Here is a 17,775-nt window from a genome sequence, read left to right on the forward strand (position 1 = left end):
TATTGGAGTGCGTACGGAATAAGTCATCTCTTTCACCTGGCCATCTGAAAAATCAATTAAATTAAATATAAACTAATTTGACATATTAATCAATTATTCAATTGAGGATGAGAACATTTTGTAATACCCAAATGCGTGACAACAGGATGATTTTTGTGGGACCTTGTAAATGAATAAAAACATTTGGCAGCATTTGCATATCCGGATTGACTGTTGTGAGCAGATGGTATTAAACTACACTGAACCAAAATATACACTTTTTTTTTTGATTTACACTTAAGGTAATCAGTCAATTGAAAAATGTATTAGGCCCTAGTTTATGGAATAAACAGGACTGAGAATAGTGATGCATATGTTGGTCACATAAGGTAGGGAGGGGCCTGGATAAGTAAACCATTTGCCTCATGCAGCGCGACACTATATTTTCAGGAACTGGGACATGCTGTCGATTCCAGAGCATCCTAAACATGCTCAATGGGTGACATGTCATGTCTACTAACCCACAGCTCAGACACCCATACATACCCCACAAGACATGTCACCAGAGGTCTCTTCACAGTCCCCAAGTCCAGAACAGACTATGGGAGGTGCACAGTACTACATAGAGCCATGACTACATGGAACTCTATTCCACAGTACTACATAGAGCCATGACTACATGGAACTCTATTCCACAGTACTACATAGAGCCATGACTACATGGAACTCTATTCCACAGTACTACATAGAGCCATGACTACATGGAACTCTATTCCACAGTACTACATAGAGCCATGACTACATGGAACTCTATTCCACAGTACTACATAGAGCCATGACTACATGGAACTCTATTCCACAGTACTACATAGAGCCATGACCACATGGAACTCTATTCCACAGTACTACATAGAGCCATGACTACATGGAACTCTATTCCACAGTACTACATAGAGCCATGACTAAATGGAACTCTATTCCACAGTACTACATAGAGCCATGACTACATGGAACTCTATTCCACAGTACTACATAGAGCCATGACTACATGGAACTCTATTCCACAGTACTACATAGAGCCATGACTACATGGAACTCTATTCCACAGTACTACATAGAGCCATGACTACATGGAACTCTTTTCCACAGTACTACATAGAGCCATGACTACATGGAACTCTATTCCACAGTACTACATGGAGCCATGACTACATGGAACTCTATTCCACAGTACTACATGGAGCCATGACTACATGGAACTCTATTCCACAGTACTACATGGAGCCATGACTACATGGAACTCTATTCCACAGTACTACATGGAGCCATGACTACATGGAACTCTATTCCACAGTACTACATGGAGCCATGACTACATGGAACTCTATTCCACAGTACTACATGGAGCCATGACTACATGGAACTCTATTCCACAGTACTACATAGAGCCATGACTACATGGAACTCTATTCCACAGTACTACATAGAGACATGGCTACATGGAACTCTATTCCACAGTACTACATAGAGACATGACTACATGGAACTCTATTCCACATCAGGTAACTGATGCAGCAGTAGAATCAGATTTAAAAACAGATACAAACACACCTTATGTAGCGGGGGACTGTGAAGAGACACTAACACACATACTAACTAAGCTGCTGCCTTGGCAGGAACTAATGGGGATCCATAATAAACCCCAGGAAGAGTAGCTGCTGCCTTGGCAGGAACTAATGGGGATCCATAATAAACCCCAGGAAGAGTAGCTGCTGCCTTGGCAGGAACTAATGGGGATCCATAATAAACCCCAGGAAGAGTAGCTGCTGCCTTGACAGGAACTAATGGGGATCCATAATAAACCCCAGGAAGAGTAGCTGCTGCCTTGACAGTAACTAATGGGGATCCATAATAAACCCCAGGAAGAGTAGCTGCTGCCTTGGCAGGAACCAATGGGGATCCATAATAAACCCCAGGAAGAGTAGCTGCTGCCTTGACAGGAACTAATGGGGATCCATAATAAACCCCAGGAAGAGTAGCTGCTGCCTTGGCAGGAACTAATGGGGATCCATAATAAACCCCAGGAAGAGTAGCTGACTTAGCAGGAACTAATGGGGATCCATAATAAACCTCAGGAAGAGTAGCTGCTGCCTTAGCAGAACTAATGGGGATCCATAATAAACCTCAGGAAGAGTAGCTTCTGCCTTGACAGCAGGCTCATACCTGCTGGTGAAATGTCGTCCTCTCTCTCCTCCAACGGCAGCTCGTACAGAGACACACGCAGCAATACAGACTGAAGGCTCATACCTGCTGGTGAAATGTCGTCCTCTCTCTCCTCCAACGGCCGCTTGTACAGAGACACGCGCAGCACCACAGATTGAAGGTTCATGCCGGCTGAGATGTCGTTTTTTTAATCGATTGATAAAATTTGTGTGCTTCCATGAATTACATTAACAACAATTATGAAACTAATTTACAAACCCTCATTTGACAACTTGGAACAAATCAAATTTATTTATAAAGCCCCCCATTTTTTTTATTTTTTACATCAGCTGATGTCACAAAGTGATCATACAGAAACCCAGCCTAAAACCACAGCTTCGGGCTGGCACATTTTCAATCTGAGCAATCTGGAACAGCCTACTGTCACTCACAGATTCACAGACTAGCGGCAAATTAATCTGAACAAAGAAAAATCAGGAAATGAATGCCCCCGTCATTCCGTTTTGATCCAAAAAAATTTGCCTCGGTGTGTGAATCTGGACCAGCAATAGGCAACTGTGTTTTTATAGAGGAGCCGGTAAGCAATTCCCCCAAAAATAGAAGTGCTGGTATGTCGTTCCTGACAGCTTCCACCCAAATCAAGCACTGGTATTAGCAATCCTTTCAGACATAGTGACTCAACCATTGGTGACTTGAACTCGACTCGGATTTAACCATAGGGATTCGTGACTCGACTCTTATTTAACCATAGGGATTCGTGACTCGACTCTTATTTAACCATAGGGATTCGTGACTCGACTCTTATTTAACCATAGGGATTCGTGACTCGACTCTTATTTAACCATAGGGATTCGTGACTCTACTCTTATTTAACCATAGGGATTCGTGACTCGACTCGGGTTTAACCATAGTGATTCGTGACTCGACTCGGGTTTAACCATAGAGATTCGTGACTCTACTCTTATTTAACCATAGGGATTTGTGACTCGACTCTTATTTAACCATAGGGATTCGTGACTCGACTCTTATTTAACCATAGGGATTCGTGACTCGACTCTTATTTAACCATAGGGATTCGTGACTCGACTCGGGTTTAACCATAGGGATTTGTGACTCGACTCAGACTCCAACACAGGGGACTTGACTCGGACTCAAGGTTTAGTGAGTCGACAGCAATACTGTCCTGAACATGTGAAAGTTGATTTGGTGTCTCTAAGTCGAACGGTTTGAGTTACTGTTGGTTAGGGGCCTGAGGTCTTCAGTAGGTAGCGATATAGAGATGGGCCTGAGAGATGAGGTCTTCAGTAGGTAGCGATATAGAGATTGGCCTAAGAGATGTTTGCTGCTGGAGTCTATACCAGTAAATCTTCAATCAGTAAGGTCATGCCAGTGTTGCAAAGGGGTGATTTTCAAAATAAAAGTCAGGTGGAGCGCTTGGTTCCGGTTCTGAAATACAAGGTGAAAAATAAAATCCACCTTTTCTTATTTGTTGTTTTTGGCATTAAAAAAAATAAATCGAAACAGGGTTGTTACAGATAAAATGTTTTAAAAAAACCTGCAGATGTTAATTTGAAATGGGCTGGGATTGTGCATGGGCTGGGATTGTGCAGAATCAGATTGAGGTTATTCCACTGTTGACCGCCAGGTGGCGCAGCGACACCCGGTTCACACGCCACCGGAAAACGGCTGTTGTTGTGTCAAAAGGCGGATCTTCAACCTGGAAGTTTTTTTGGGTTACGGTCGAACGGGAACTGTGACATTTTCCAAAGCGTTACCGTTTGAAATAATGTCACAGATACATATTTAATTGCCGTGTTTAACTTTCAGAATCAGTTCCTTTGAACTGTATCTTCATAAAGTGCAGGTAAGAACCAAGAGGTTATTTTCCGGGTTTGTTTCATGCTGCAAAAGAGAAGAAGAACAAGTAGCTGTTTTATTAGAGTGACTAGCTAGCTAGCGAATGTTAGCACGACAGCTCAATCCATCTATTCTGTTCCCATCAATACAACTATTGTTTAGCTAGCACGATTTGATCCGGTAACTTTTCTTGATTCTCACACATCGGAATTGAATTGGACCCGAAAATATATTTAATATCGACCGGTTTAGCCTCTTGTCTAACTAGTTAATATCACAGGGTCCATCAGCCCGTTAGCCTCTTGGCTAACTAGTTAATATCACAGGAGCCATCTTCCCGTTAGACAAGAGGCTAACTAGTTAATATCACAGGAGCCATCTGCCCGTTAGACAAGAGGCTAACTAGTTAATATCACAGGAGCCATCTGCCCGTTAGACAAGAGGCTAACTAGTTAATATCACAGGAGCCATCTGCCCGTTAGACAAGAGGCTAACTAGTTAATATCACAGGGGCCATCTGCCCGTTAGACAAGAGGCTAACTAGTTAATATCACAGGGGCCATCTGCCCGTTAGACAAGAGGCTAACTAGTTAATATCACAGGGGCCATCTGCCCGTTAGACAAGAGGCTAACTAGTTAATATCACAGGGGCCATCTGCCCGTTAGACAAGAGGCTAACTAGTTAATATCACAGGGGCTATCTGCCCGTTAGACAAGAGGCTAACTAGTTAATATCACAGGAGCCATCTGCCCGTTAGACAAGAGGCTAACTAGTTAATATCACAGGGGCCATCTGCCCGTTAGACAAGAGGCTAACTAGTTAATATCACAGGGGCCATCTGCCCGTTAGACAAGAGGCTAACTAGTTAATATCACAGGGGCCATCTGCCCGTTAGACAAGAGGCTAACTAGTTAATATCACAGGAGCCATCTGCCCGTTAGACAAGAGGCTAACTAGTTAATATCACAGGGGCCATCTGCCCGTTAGACAAGAGGCTAACTAGTTAATATCACAGGGGCCATCTGCCCGTTAGACAAGAGGCTAACTAGTTAATATCACAGGAGCCATCTGCCCGTTAGACAAGAGGCTAACTAGTTAATATCACAGGGGCCATCTGCCCGTTAGACAAGAGGCTAACTAGTTAATATCACAGGGGCCATCTGCCCGTTAGACAAGAGGCTAACTAGTTAATATCACAGGGGCCATCTGCCCGTTAGACAAGAGGCTAACTAGTTAATATCACAGGAGCCATCTGCCCGTTAGACAAGAGGCTAACTAGTTAATATCACAGGAGCCATCTGCCCGTTAGACAAGAGGCTAACTAGTTAATATCACAGGGGCCATCTGCCCGTTAGCCTCTTGGCTAACTAGTTAATATCACAGGAGCCATCTTCCCGTTAGACAAGAGGCTAACTAGTTAATATCACAGGGGCCATCTGCCCGTTAGACAAGAGGCTAACTAGTTAATATCACAGGGGCCATCTGCCCGTTAGACAAGAGGCTAACTAGTTAATATCACAGGGGCCATCTGCCCGTTAGACAAGAGGCTAACTAGTTAATATCACAGGGGCCATCTGCCCGTTAGACAAGAGGCTAACTAGTTAATATCACAGGGGCCATCTGCCCGTTAGACAAGAGGCTAACTAGTTAATATCACAGGAGCCATCTGCCCGTTAGACAAGAGGCTAACTAGTTAATATCACAGGAGCCATCTGCCCGTTAGACAAGAGGCTAACTAGTTAATATCACAGGGGCCATCTGCCCGTTAGACAAGAGGCTAACTAGTTAATATCACAGGGGCCATCTGCCCGTTAGACAAGAGGCTAACTAGTTAATATCACAGGGGCCATCTGCCCGTTAGACAAGAGGCTAACTAGTTAATATCACAGGGGCCATCTGCCCGTTAGACAAGAGGCTAACTAGTTAATATCACAGGGGCCATCTGCCCGTTAGACAAGAGGCTAACTAGTTAATATCACAGGGGCTATCTGCCCGTTAGACAAGAGGCTAACTAGTTAATATCACAGGAGCCATCTGCCCGTTAGACAAGAGGCTAACTAGTTAATATCACAGGGGCCATCTGCCCGTTAGACAAGAGGCTAACTAGTTAATATCACAGGGGCCATCTGCCCGTTAGACAAGAGGCTAACTAGTTAATATCACAGGGGCCATCTGCCCGTTAGACAAGAGGCTAACTAGTTAATATCACAGGAGCCATCTGCCCGTTAGACAAGAGGCTAACTAGTTAATATCACAGGGGCCATCTGCCCGTTAGACAAGAGGCTAACTAGTTAATATCACAGGGGCCATCTGCCCGTTAGACAAGAGGCTAACTAGTTAATATCACAGGGGCCATCTGCCCGTTAGACAAGAGGCTAACTAGTTAATATCACAGGGGCTATCTGCCCATTAGACAAGAGGCTAACTAGTTAATATCACAGGAGCCATCTGCCCGTTAGACAAGAGGCTAACTAGTTAATATCACAGGAGCCATCAGCCCGTTAGCCTCTTGGCAGTGAGTGTCACACCGACTGATCTGCATGCGATGTCCGCCCCTTGGGCCTTTTTTGAAGATTGAATAGTAGCTTCCTTCACTAAATACGTTACATCCACATTGTTAGTAACTGTTTTGACATGCTGGGGTTTGTTGGTAGCCAGCCCATTCATAGAAGATGAACTATCATCAAAGACAGTACATGAGGTGTCGAAACTCTGTTCTTAGCGCCTGTTGAAGGTATCGTCTTGAGGTCTTGAGGGAGGTTTTGTTGAAGGATAATTACCTGATCTGGCCTCGTTGTTCATCAGTGCTCATTAAGAAATGTGAGTTGGGAGTTGTCTTGGTTAGACGTGAGGGTGTCTTAACAGAACATTATTACAAATCATTTTGTAGACCTCAACAAGCCCATGGTTAGATGTGGGGGTGTCTTAATCATTTTGTAGACCTCAACAAGCCCAAACAGATTTTGTTTCAATATGCTTTGCGTTGTAGTCACGACAGACAAAGATAATAGTTAAGTAAACTTTCCAATGCATGTCGTCAACCATCACATCCAGTACACGAAGACGGTAATTAACGTTTGCTTTCCGTTTCCTGTGTAACATCAATGTTGTTATCTGACTGTCCATTACATTAATTTGTTTTTAAAATGTTAAATGTACATTCATACAGTCTTTCAGGTGTTGAGGTCTGTGGATGGCCCTACCAGACCGTGTGTGGGGAGGGTTTATTTCATCAGGAGGGGCTTGACCTGACATGTCTGGGTCTTCTTGTTGAGGTGCAGCGTCCACCTATAAGGTTGTGTTCCGCACCCTGCTGGGTGTCAGCTGGTGCTCTGTTTACTGGCTCTGTGTGCGGAAATTCTCCTCTCTTTCTCTGCTCTTCCTCAAAAGGTCTCCTGTTCCTCCAGAAGACATTTCCTTGTTCTGTCTTCACCTCGTAGGACCTTTGCTCCACAGGTCTGACTGCTATGACCCTCTGCCACCACTGTTTCTGTCCTGTGAGTGGCTGGACTCTCACCCTGTCATCTCATTGCAGCTCTGTGAGATCCTCAGCAGAGGTGTCGTAGTACGTTGCCCGTCTCTGCTGTCTTTCTGTGAACTTCTCCAGCTGAAGTCCAGCTGAAGTTCAGCAGCAGTTTGTCATCACCGGTCTCAGCAGATTTTCACTCATTAGCAGTAGTGTCTGTGTACGTCTTCCCATGAGCGCCATGGCAGGGCTGCTGTCTGTTCCTTGTGAAGGGTATCCCTGTGATCCAGCAGGGCCAGTTACGGGTCAGAACCGGCTCTCTTTGCTTTTGCCATCAGTCTTTTGGCTGTTTTCACTGCCGATTCCACTTTGCAGGTATCCTGGAGACGATGTTTTAAAGTCCCGAACCTTGCTGAAACTTGAACTCGTCTGAAGAGTACTGGGGACCATTGTCTGAGTACAGGATGTCAGTTATCCCATAATGTGCAAAGTATGTCTTCAGTTTTTGAATGACCGTTTTTGACTGTCAGGGCTCTGCTAGCTGCTCCTTCTCTGTCTGTGCATACCCTTTATCAGTCTCTGTCAGGGCTCTGCTAGCTGCTCCTTCTCTGTCTGTGCATACCCTTTATCAGTCTCTGTCAGGGCTCTGCTAGCTGCTCCTTCTCTGTCTGTGCATACCCTTTATCAGTCTCTGTCAGGGCTCTGCTAGCTGCTCCTTCTCTGTCTGTGCATACCCTTTATCAGTCTCTGTCAGGGCTCTGCTAGCTGCTCCTTCTCTGTCTGTGCATACCCTTTATCAGTCTCTGTCAGGGCTCTGCTAGCTGCTCCTTCTCTGTCTGTGCATACCCTTTATCAGTCTCTGTCAGGGCTCTGCTAGCTGCTCCTTCTCTGTCTGTGCATACCCTTTATCAGTCTCTGTCAGGGCTCTGCTAGCTGCTCCTTCTCTGTCTGTGCATACCCTTTATCAGTCTCTGTCAGGGCTCTGCTAGCTGCTCCTTCTCTGTCTGTGCATACCCTTTATCAGTCTCTGTCAGGGCTCTGCAAGCAGCTCCTTCTCTGTCTGTGCATACCCTTTATCAGTCTCTGTCAGGGCTCTGCTAGCTGCTCCTTCGTTGTCTGTGCATACCCTTTATCAGTCTCTGTCAGGGCTCTGCTAGCTGCTCCTTCTCTGTCTGTGCATACCCTTCATCAGTCTCTGTCAGGGCTCTGCTAGCTGCTCCTTCGTTGTCTGTGCATACCCTTTATCAGTCTCTGTCAGGGCTCTGCTAGCTGCTCCTTCTCTGTCTGTGCATACCCTTTATCAGTCTCTGTCAGGGCTCTGCTAGCTGCTCCTTCTCTGTCTGTGCATACCCTTTATCAGTCTCTGTCAGGGCTCTGCTAGCTGCTCCTTCTCTGTCTGTGCATACCCTTTATCAGTCTCTGTCAGGGCTCTGCTAGCTGCTCCTTCGTTGTCTGTGCATACCCTTTATCAGTCTCTGTCAGGGCTCTGCTAGCTGCTCCTTCTCTGTCTGTGCATACCCTTTATCAGTCTCTGTCAGGGCTCTGCTAGCTGCTCCTTCGTTGTCTGTGCATACCCTTTATCAGTCTCTGTCAGGGCTCTGCTAGCTGCTCCTTCTCTGTCTGTGCATACCCTTTATCAGTCTCTGTCAGGGCTCTGCTAGCTGCTCCTTCTCTGTCTGTGCATACCCTTTATCAGTCTCTGTCAGGGCTCTGCTAGCTGCTCCTTCTCTGTCTGTGCATACCCTTTATCAGTCTCTGTCAGGGCTCTGCTAGCTGCTCCTTCGTTGTCTGTGCATACCCTTTATCAGTCTCTGTCAGGGCTCTGCTAGCTGCTCCTTCTCTGTCTGTGCATACCCTTTATCAGTCTCTGTCAGGGCTCTGCTAGCTGCTCCTTCGTTGTCTGTGCATACCCTTTATCAGTCTCTGTCAGGGCTCTGCTAGCTGCTCCTTCTCTGTCTGTGCATACCCTTTATCAGTCTCTGTCAGGGCTCTGCTAGCTGCTCCTTCTCTGTCTGTGCATACCCTTTATCAGTCTCTGTCAGGGCTCTGCTAGCTGCTCCTTCTCTGTCTGTGCATACCCTTTATCAGTCTCTGTCAGGGCTCTGCTAGCTGCTCCTTCGTTGTCTGTGCATACCCTTTATCAGTCTCTGTCAGGGCTCTGCTAGCTGCTCCTTCTCTGTCTGTGCATACCCTTTATCAGTCTCTGTCAGGGCTCTGCTAGCTGCTCCTTCTCTGTCTGTGCATACCCTTTATCAGTCTCTGTCAGGGCTCTGCTGGCGTATGCTATTGGTTGTCCTCCCTGCGTCAAGGCTGCTCCTAACCCGCTCTCTGAAGCATCACACTGTAGTACAAGCTGCTCTTTTGGGTTGTAGAATTTCAGCACAGGGGTCTGCAATGGTATCCCTGATTTTATTGATAGCCAGCTCCCACAGTGAGTCCTTGTGTGTTAGCTGATTTTATTGATAGCCAGCTCCCACAGTGAGTCCTTGTGTGTTAGCTGATTTTATTGATAGCCAGCTCCCACAGTGAGTCCTTGTGTGTTAGCTGATTTTATTGATAGCCAGCTCCCACAGTGAGTCCTTGTGTGTTAGCTGATTTTATTGATAGCCAGCTCCCACAGTGAGTCCTTGTGTGTTAGCTGATTTTTATTGATAGCCAGCTCCCACAGTGAGTCCTTGTGTGTTAGCTGATTTTTATTGATAGCCAGCTCCCACAGTGAGTCCTTGTGTGTTAGCTGATTTTATTGATAGCCAGCTCCCATAGTGAGTCCTTGTGTGTTAGCTGTCGCAGTGGCTCACTGCGCTCCGTGGCGTAGCTGCAGAACTTGGCTAGGTAGGGACACCGTTCGTAAATTTATCAGTTATTCAGCACTTTTGCATACTCAGACTGAATTTACGAACACACCCGAAATGGTTACTTGCCTTTTTAAGACATGTAGCTAGCTTGCAAAACAATTAACGTAGCTAGGTAAACAACGTGTATGATCATACACGGCACGTAGCATTAGCTAACGCACCAGCCAGCTAACATTATCTAGTTAAACAACAATGAACATAATGCCAAATCATGCCATTACTACCCTGCGTGAATCTGCTGAGAGCTAACCAACCAGGTTCAATGTTAGATAGCTGACATTAGGCTCTAACTAGTCAAGCAAACGGCTTTGGCATACAAATAATATCATACACCTAACGTTAGCTAAACTCAGTTCTTCACAATTCCTGACATTTAAGTAAAAATTCCCTGTCTTAGGTCAGTTAGGATCACCACTTTATTTTATTTTAAGAATAATAGTAGAGAGAATGATTTATTTCAGCTTTTATTTCTGCTTTTATTTCTTTCATCGCATTCCAAGTGGGTCAGAAGTTTACATACACTCCATTAGTATTTGGTAGCATTGCCTTTAAATTGTGTAACTTTGGTCAAATGTTTTGGGTAGCCTTCCACAAGCTTCCCACAATAAGTTGGGTGAATTGTGGCCCATTCTTCCTGACAGAGCTAGTGTAACGGAGTCAGGTTTGTAGGCCTCCTTGCTCCCACTCTCTTTTTCTGTTCTGCCCACAAATGTTCTATAGGTTTGAGGTCAGGGCTTTGTGATGGCCACTCCAATACCTTGACTTTGTTGTCCTTAAGCCATTTTGCCACAACTTTGGAAGAATTCTTGGGTTCATTGTCCATTTGGAAGGCCCATTTGTGACCAAGCTTTAACTTCCTGCCTGATGTCTTGATGTTGCTTCAATATATCTACATAATTTTTGTTCCTCATGATGCCATCTATTTTGTGAAGTGCACCAGTCTCTATTGCAGCAAAGCACCCCCACAACATGATGCTGCCACCCCCGTGCTTCACGGTTGGGATGGTGTTCTTCGGCTTGCAAGCCTCCCCCTTTTTCCTCCAAACACAACAATGGTCATTATGGCCAAACAGTTATATTTTTGTTTCCTCAGACCAGAGGACATTTCTCCAAAAAGTACAATCTTTGTCCCCATGTGCAGTTGCAAACCGTAGTCTGTCATTTTTATGGCGGTTTTGGAGCAGTGGCTTCTTCCTTGCTGAGTGGCCTTTCAGGTTGTGTTGATTTTAGGACTCGTTTTACTGTGGATATAGATACTTTTGTACCTGTTTCCTCCAGCATCTTCACAAGGTCCTTTGCTGTTGTTCTGGGATTGATTTGCACAAAGTATGTTCATCTCTAGGAGACAGAATGCGTCTCCTTCCTGAGCGGTATGACTGCTGCGTGGTCCCATGGTGTTTATACTTGCGTACTATTGTTTGTCCAGATGAACGTGGTACCTTCAGGCGTTTGGAAATTGCTCCCAAGGATGAACCAGACTTGTGGAGGTCTACATTTCTTTCCGAGGTCTTGGCTGATTTCTTTGGATTTCCCTATGATGTCAAGCGAAGAGGCACTGAGTTTGAAGGTTAGCCTATCAGAAGCTTCTAAAGCCATGGCATCATTTTCTTGAATTTTCCAAGGTGTTTAAAGGCACAGTCAACTTAGTGTAGTAAACTTCTGACCCATTGGAATAAGTGAAATAATCTGTCTGTAAACAATTGTTGGAAAAATTACTTGTGTCATGCACAAAGTAGAAGTCCTGACCGACTTGCCAAAACTATAGTTTGTGAACAAGAAATTTGTGGAGTGGTTGAAAAACAAGTTTTAATGACTCTAACCTAAGTGTATGTAAACTTCCGACTTCAACAGTATCTGTAACCTAGAGTACAACCAGTGGGTCCATCTCCTCTACACCACCCACCTGGTAGTCTGGTGGATGGGACGACCAGCACTCTGTAACCTAGAGGGCAACCAGTGGGTCCATCTCCTCTATACCATGTTTCTTGTAGAATAACAATGTCTGTATTTCTGGGTTTCTGCTTTTCAGGCCAAAGTCAGATCACCTATAAAGGGTGTGGCCAGGGTTTGTTTGAAGGGGTCTAGGTTGGTGGGGATGTGGTCTGGTCCTTTTGGTGCAGGTCCTCTGGGCCGGGTGTCTCGCTGGTCTGGGCCGGGTGTCTCGCTGGTCTGGGCCGGGCGTCTCGCTGGTCTGGGCCGGGCGTCTCGCTGGTCTGTTCCTCCTGTGTGAGGTGTTGGGACTACGGTTGAGGGTGACGTCCTTCAGGGTCCTGGCGAAGGTGGGGACTGTTGTCTTGTAGAGGTGGATTTGTTTTGTACTTGTGCATTAGTGCACATCGATTCAGCCCTCGTCTAAGGGTATGCTGTACCGTAGGGATTGGTGCACATCGATTCACTGGAGTATTGCTTCTTCTATACCTTGGCCTCAATCTTCTTTTTTAACTGTTCAGGCAAAATATTTTCAGCACTTTTTATTTAATTTCCATGATTGATCAAAACTAATTTGCTCATATTTTGGACTGCCTCTTTAGTCCTCACAACTAGTCAGAGATTAAGGTTGTCAGGCCTCTAGCCCCTTTAGTACTAACGGGAGATCATAGGGCCACGGATAATATCTCTCTCTGAGAGATGAGAAGAGGAAGTTGTTTTGGGTTGCTTACTATGCGGTACGACGTACACAGAGCAGACCTGGAAAAACCAGTTATGCTGTCTGGAGCCTCCGGTTCCTACGCTGACAAGCAGACGGACAGCTTGGTGTTTGACAGGCAGGTAGACAGACAGCTTGGTGTTTGACAGGCAGGTAGACAGACAGCTTGGTGTTTGACAGGCAGGTAGACAGACAGCTTGGTGTTTGACAGGCAGGTAGACAGACAGCTTGGTGTTTGACAGGTAGGCAGGACGGACAGCTTGGTGTTTGGCAGGCAGGCAGACGGACAGCTTGGTGTTTGACAGGCAGGCAGACAGACGGACAGCTTGGTGTTTGACAGGCAGGCAGACAGACAGACAGCTTGGTGTTTGACAGGTAGGCAGGACGGACAGCTTGGTGTTTGGCAGGTAGGCAGGACGGACAGCTTGGTGTTTGGCAGGCAGGCAGACGGACAGCTTGGTGTTTGGCAGGCAGGCAGACGGACAGCTTGGTGTTTGGCAGGCATGCAGACGGACAGCTTGGTGTTTGACAGGCAGGTAGGCAGACAGCTTGGTGTTTGGCAGGCAGGCAGACGGACAGCTTGGTGTTTGACAGGCAGGCAGACAGACAGACAGCTTGGTGTTTGACAGGTAGGCAGGACGGACAGCTTGGTGTTTGGCAGGCAGGCAGACGGACAGCTTGGTGTTTGGCAGGCAGGCAGACGGACAGCTTGGTGTTTTTACAGGCAGGTAGGCAGACAGACAGCTTGGTGTTTGGCAGGCAGGCAGACGGACAGCTTGGTGTTTGACAGGCAGGCAGACGGACAGCTTGGTGTTTGACAGGCAGGCAGGCAGACGGACAGCTTGGTGTTTGACAGGCAGGCAGGACGGACAGCTTGGTGTTTGACAGGTAGGCAGGACGGACAGCTTGGTGTTTGACAGGCAGGCAGACGGACAGCTTGGTGTTTGACAGGCAGGCAGACGGACAGCTTGGTGTTTGACAGGCAGGCAGACGGACAGCTTGGTGTTTGACAGGCAGGTAGACAGACAGCTTGGTGTTTGACAGGCAGGTAGACAGACAGCTTGGTGTTTGACAGGCAGGTAGACAGACAGCTTGGTGTTTGACAGGCAGGTAGACAGACAGCTTGGTGTTTGACAGGCAGGTAGACAGACAGCTTGGTGTTTGACAGGCATGCAGACGGACAGCTTGGTGTTTGACAGGCAGGTAGACAGACAGCTTGGTGTTTGACAGGCAGGTAGACAGACAGCTTGGTGTTTGACAGGCAGGCAGACAGACAGCTTGGTGTTTGACAGGCAGGCAGACAGACAGCTTGGTGTTTGACAGGCAGGCAGACAGACAGCTTGGTGTTTGACAGGCAGGCAGACAGACAGCTTGGTGTTTGACAGGCAGGCAGACAGACAGCTTGGTGTTTGACAGGCAGGCAGACAGACAGCTTGGTGTTTGACAGGCAGGCAGACAGACAGCTTGGTGTTTGACAGGTAGGCAGGACAGACAGCTTGGTGTTTGACAGGCAGGCAGACGGACAGCTTGGTGTTTGACAGGCAGGCAGACGGACAGCTTGGTGTTTGACTGGTTCATTAACAGTATTTCAGGTTTCCTGTTGTGGTCCAAGCTGGTTTAGGAGGACATGAACGATAGTGGATTGTCTATTGTTGTTCACATCGGCACTCTTTTTCTTGTTGATCTTACTGATGTCACTGTTGCTTGAATGCCCATGACTGTGTTTACCTCCCCCCCCCCCCCACTCAGACAGGTGAGGTGCAGGTGAGTGATGCCTCTGTGTTCTAGCAGTGACTGTCCCCATCTACAGTGTGTTGGAGAGATCACCAAGGAAGAGCTCATCCTCAAGTCTCATGTGAGTACACCTGTCCTGACGTTAACTAGGCTAGCTAAACTATCTTTATCATTATCTAATAGACGTTAACTAGGCTAGCTAACTATGTTTATCATTATCTAATAGACGTTAACTAGGTTAGCTAAACTATCATTATCTAATAGCATTCGCTGAAATAGAAACGATGATTAAATGTCCAAGGCCTGGATGTTTTCCAAGAAATGAGGATGTTGTCATTGGAGAAGGCCTTGCTCTATCATGTTACCGTTTATTAGCTGCTGTCTGTCTGGGATTATTACGTTGTCTCACCGGTCTGGCCTGGTCACTGGAGCTAGTTGGGTATGTTTGTGTGTGTGTTTCAAGGGCCAGTGCCAAGACTGCAAAGTTGGAGGACCGAATCTGTGGGCGTGTCTGGAGGTGAGTGAAAAGTTGGAACTCGTTGGGACTTTTATTTGTAATGTTTTGGAACTCGTTGGGACTTTTATTTGTAATGTTTTGGAACTCGTTGGGACTTTTATTTGTAATGTTTTGGAACTCGTTGGGACTTTTATTTGTAATGTTTTGGAACTCGTTTGGACTTTTATTTGTAATGTTTTGGAACTCGTTGGGACTTTTATTTGTAATGTTTTGGAACTCGTTGGGACTTTTATTTGTAATGTTTTGGAACTCGTTGGGACTTTTATTTGTAATGTTTTGAAACTCGTTGGGACTTTTATTTAGAAAGTTGTGATTTACCATTTTGGTCTCATGCAAATTGACTGTTGTATAAATCCATTGTTTTCTGTGTTTGTAGAATGGCTGTGTGTATGTGGGCTGTGGAGAATCTCACACTGACCACAGCACCATCCACTCACAGGTGAGTGACCCTTGACCTCTACAACTCCCACATATAGCTACAGGATTAGAGCAGTACAATGGGATGAGTAACCCCTGACCTTTACACTTCCCACACACACCTACAGGACTAGATCAATATTCAGGATGGTTCAGGAGACACCTACAGGACTAGATCAATATTCAGGATGGTTCAGGAGACACCTACAGGACTAGATCAATATTCAGGATGGTTCAGGAGACACCTACAGGACTAGATCAATATTCAGGATGGTTCAGGAGACACCTACAGGACTAGATCAATATTCAGGATGGTTCAGGAGACACCTACAGAACTAGATCAATATTCAGGATGGTTCAGGAGACACCTACAGGACTAGATCAATATTCAGGATGGTTCAGAAGACACCTACAGGACTAGATCAATATTCAGGATGGTTCAGAAGATAACGAGAAAATAGGTGTGATGGGGGAGGGGGGAAGAAAGAATGAAGTGTGAAGGGGCAAAAGTGGGAAGTGTTGGAGAGAGAGTGATTAGGGAAGAAACGATAAGGGATGTTGGAGGAGACTAGAGTCCCAGTTCCTAGAGCGGTTAAAGGGATGTTGGAGGAGACGAGAGTCCCAGTTCCTAGAGCGGTGAAAGGGATGTTGGAGGAGACGAGAGTCCCAGTTCCTAGAGCGGTGAAAGGGATGTTGGAGGAGACGAGAGTCCCAGTTCCTAGAGCGGTGAAAGGGATGTTGGAGGAGACGAGAGTCCCAGTGCCTAGAGCGGTGAAAGGGATGTTGGAGGAGACGAGAGTCCCAGTTCCTAGAGAGGTGAAAGGGATGTTGGAGGAGACGAGAGTCCCAGTTCCTAGAGAGGTGAAAGGGATGTTGGAGGAGACGAGAGTCCCAGTTCCTAGAGAGGTGAAAGGGATGTTGGAGGAGACGAGAGTCCCAGTTCCTAGAGAGGTGAAAGGGATGTTTGGAGGAGACGAGAGTCCCAGTTCCTAGAGAGGTGAAAGGGATGTTGGAGGAGACGAGAGTCCCAGTTCCTAGAGAGGTGAAAGGGATGTTGGAGGAGACGAGAGTCCCAGTTCCTATTGCAGCACATGAGTGTACAAAACATTATAAACATTAGGATTGTTAATCCTTGAGACATGGATTGTGTATTTGTTTCATTCAGAGGGTGAATGGGCAAGACAAAATATTTTCAACCTTTTTATTTTATTATTTTTTTTATTTTTTTATTTAACCTTTATTTAACCAGGCAAGTCAGTTAAGAACAAATTCTTATTTTCAATGACGGCCTGGGAACGGTGGGTTAACTGCCTGTTCAGGGGCAGAACGACAGATTTGTACCTTGTCAGCTCGGGGGTTTGAACTCGCAACCTTCCGGTTACTAGTCCAACACTCTAACCACTAGGCTACCCTGCCGCCCCTTTTGAAGGGTGTATGGTAGTACGTGGCAGTTGCACCGGTTTGTGTCAAGAACTGCAACACTGCTGGGTTTTTACGCTCAACAGTGTTCAAAATGAGGATTTCCTGTTTAGTCTCTAACCTCGCAGAAGGATTTTCAGGTCTAGTCTGTACCCTCGCAGAAGGATATTCAGGTCTAGTCTCTACCCTCGCAGAAGGATTTTCAGGTCTAGTCTCTACCCTCGCAGAAGGATTTTCAGGTCTAGTCTCTACCCCCGCAGAAGGATTTTCAGGTCTAGTCTCTACCCTCGCAGTAGGATTTTCAGGTCTAGTCTCTACCCTCGCAGAAGGATTTTCAGGTCTAGTCTCTACCCTCGCAGAAGGATTTTCAGGTCTAGTCTCTACCCTCGCAGAAGGATTTTCAGGTCTAGTCTCTACCCTCGCAGAAGGATTTTCAGGTCTAGTCTCTACCCTCGCAGAAGGATTTTCAGGTCTAGTCTCTACCCTCGCAGAAGGATTTTCAGGTCTAGTCTCTACCCTCGCAGAAGGATATTCAGGTCTAGTCTCTACCCTCGCAGAAGGATTTTCAGGTCTAGTCTCTACCCTCGCAGAAGGATTTTCAGGTCTAGTCTCTACCCTCGCAGAAGGATTTCCTGTCTAGTCTCTACCCTCGCAGAAGGA

General features: G+C 46.2%; 1 protein-coding gene across 2 annotated transcripts in view; it reads left to right on the top strand.

Moving 5' to 3' along the window:
• The first annotated feature begins 3,913 nt into the window (after positions 1-3,913).
• The window catches only part of LOC110508260 (ubiquitin carboxyl-terminal hydrolase 33), a 61,061-nt gene continuing 47,199 nt past the window's right edge, over positions 3,914-17,775 (top strand). For both annotated transcript variants that reach the window (XM_036966518.1, XM_036966520.1), the window contains exons 1-4: positions 3,914-4,066; positions 14,778-14,883; positions 15,226-15,279; positions 15,656-15,718. In XM_036966518.1, the coding sequence (XP_036822413.1) occupies positions 14,800-14,883; positions 15,226-15,279; positions 15,656-15,718 (201 nt within the window). In that variant the 5' untranslated portion in view covers positions 3,914-4,066; positions 14,778-14,799. The remainder of the gene's footprint in view (positions 4,067-14,777; positions 14,884-15,225; positions 15,280-15,655; positions 15,719-17,775) is intronic.

This window comes from Oncorhynchus mykiss, chromosome 28, assembly GCF_013265735.2.
Source record: "Oncorhynchus mykiss isolate Arlee chromosome 28, USDA_OmykA_1.1, whole genome shotgun sequence".
NCBI lineage: Eukaryota > Metazoa > Chordata > Actinopteri > Salmoniformes > Salmonidae > Oncorhynchus > Oncorhynchus mykiss.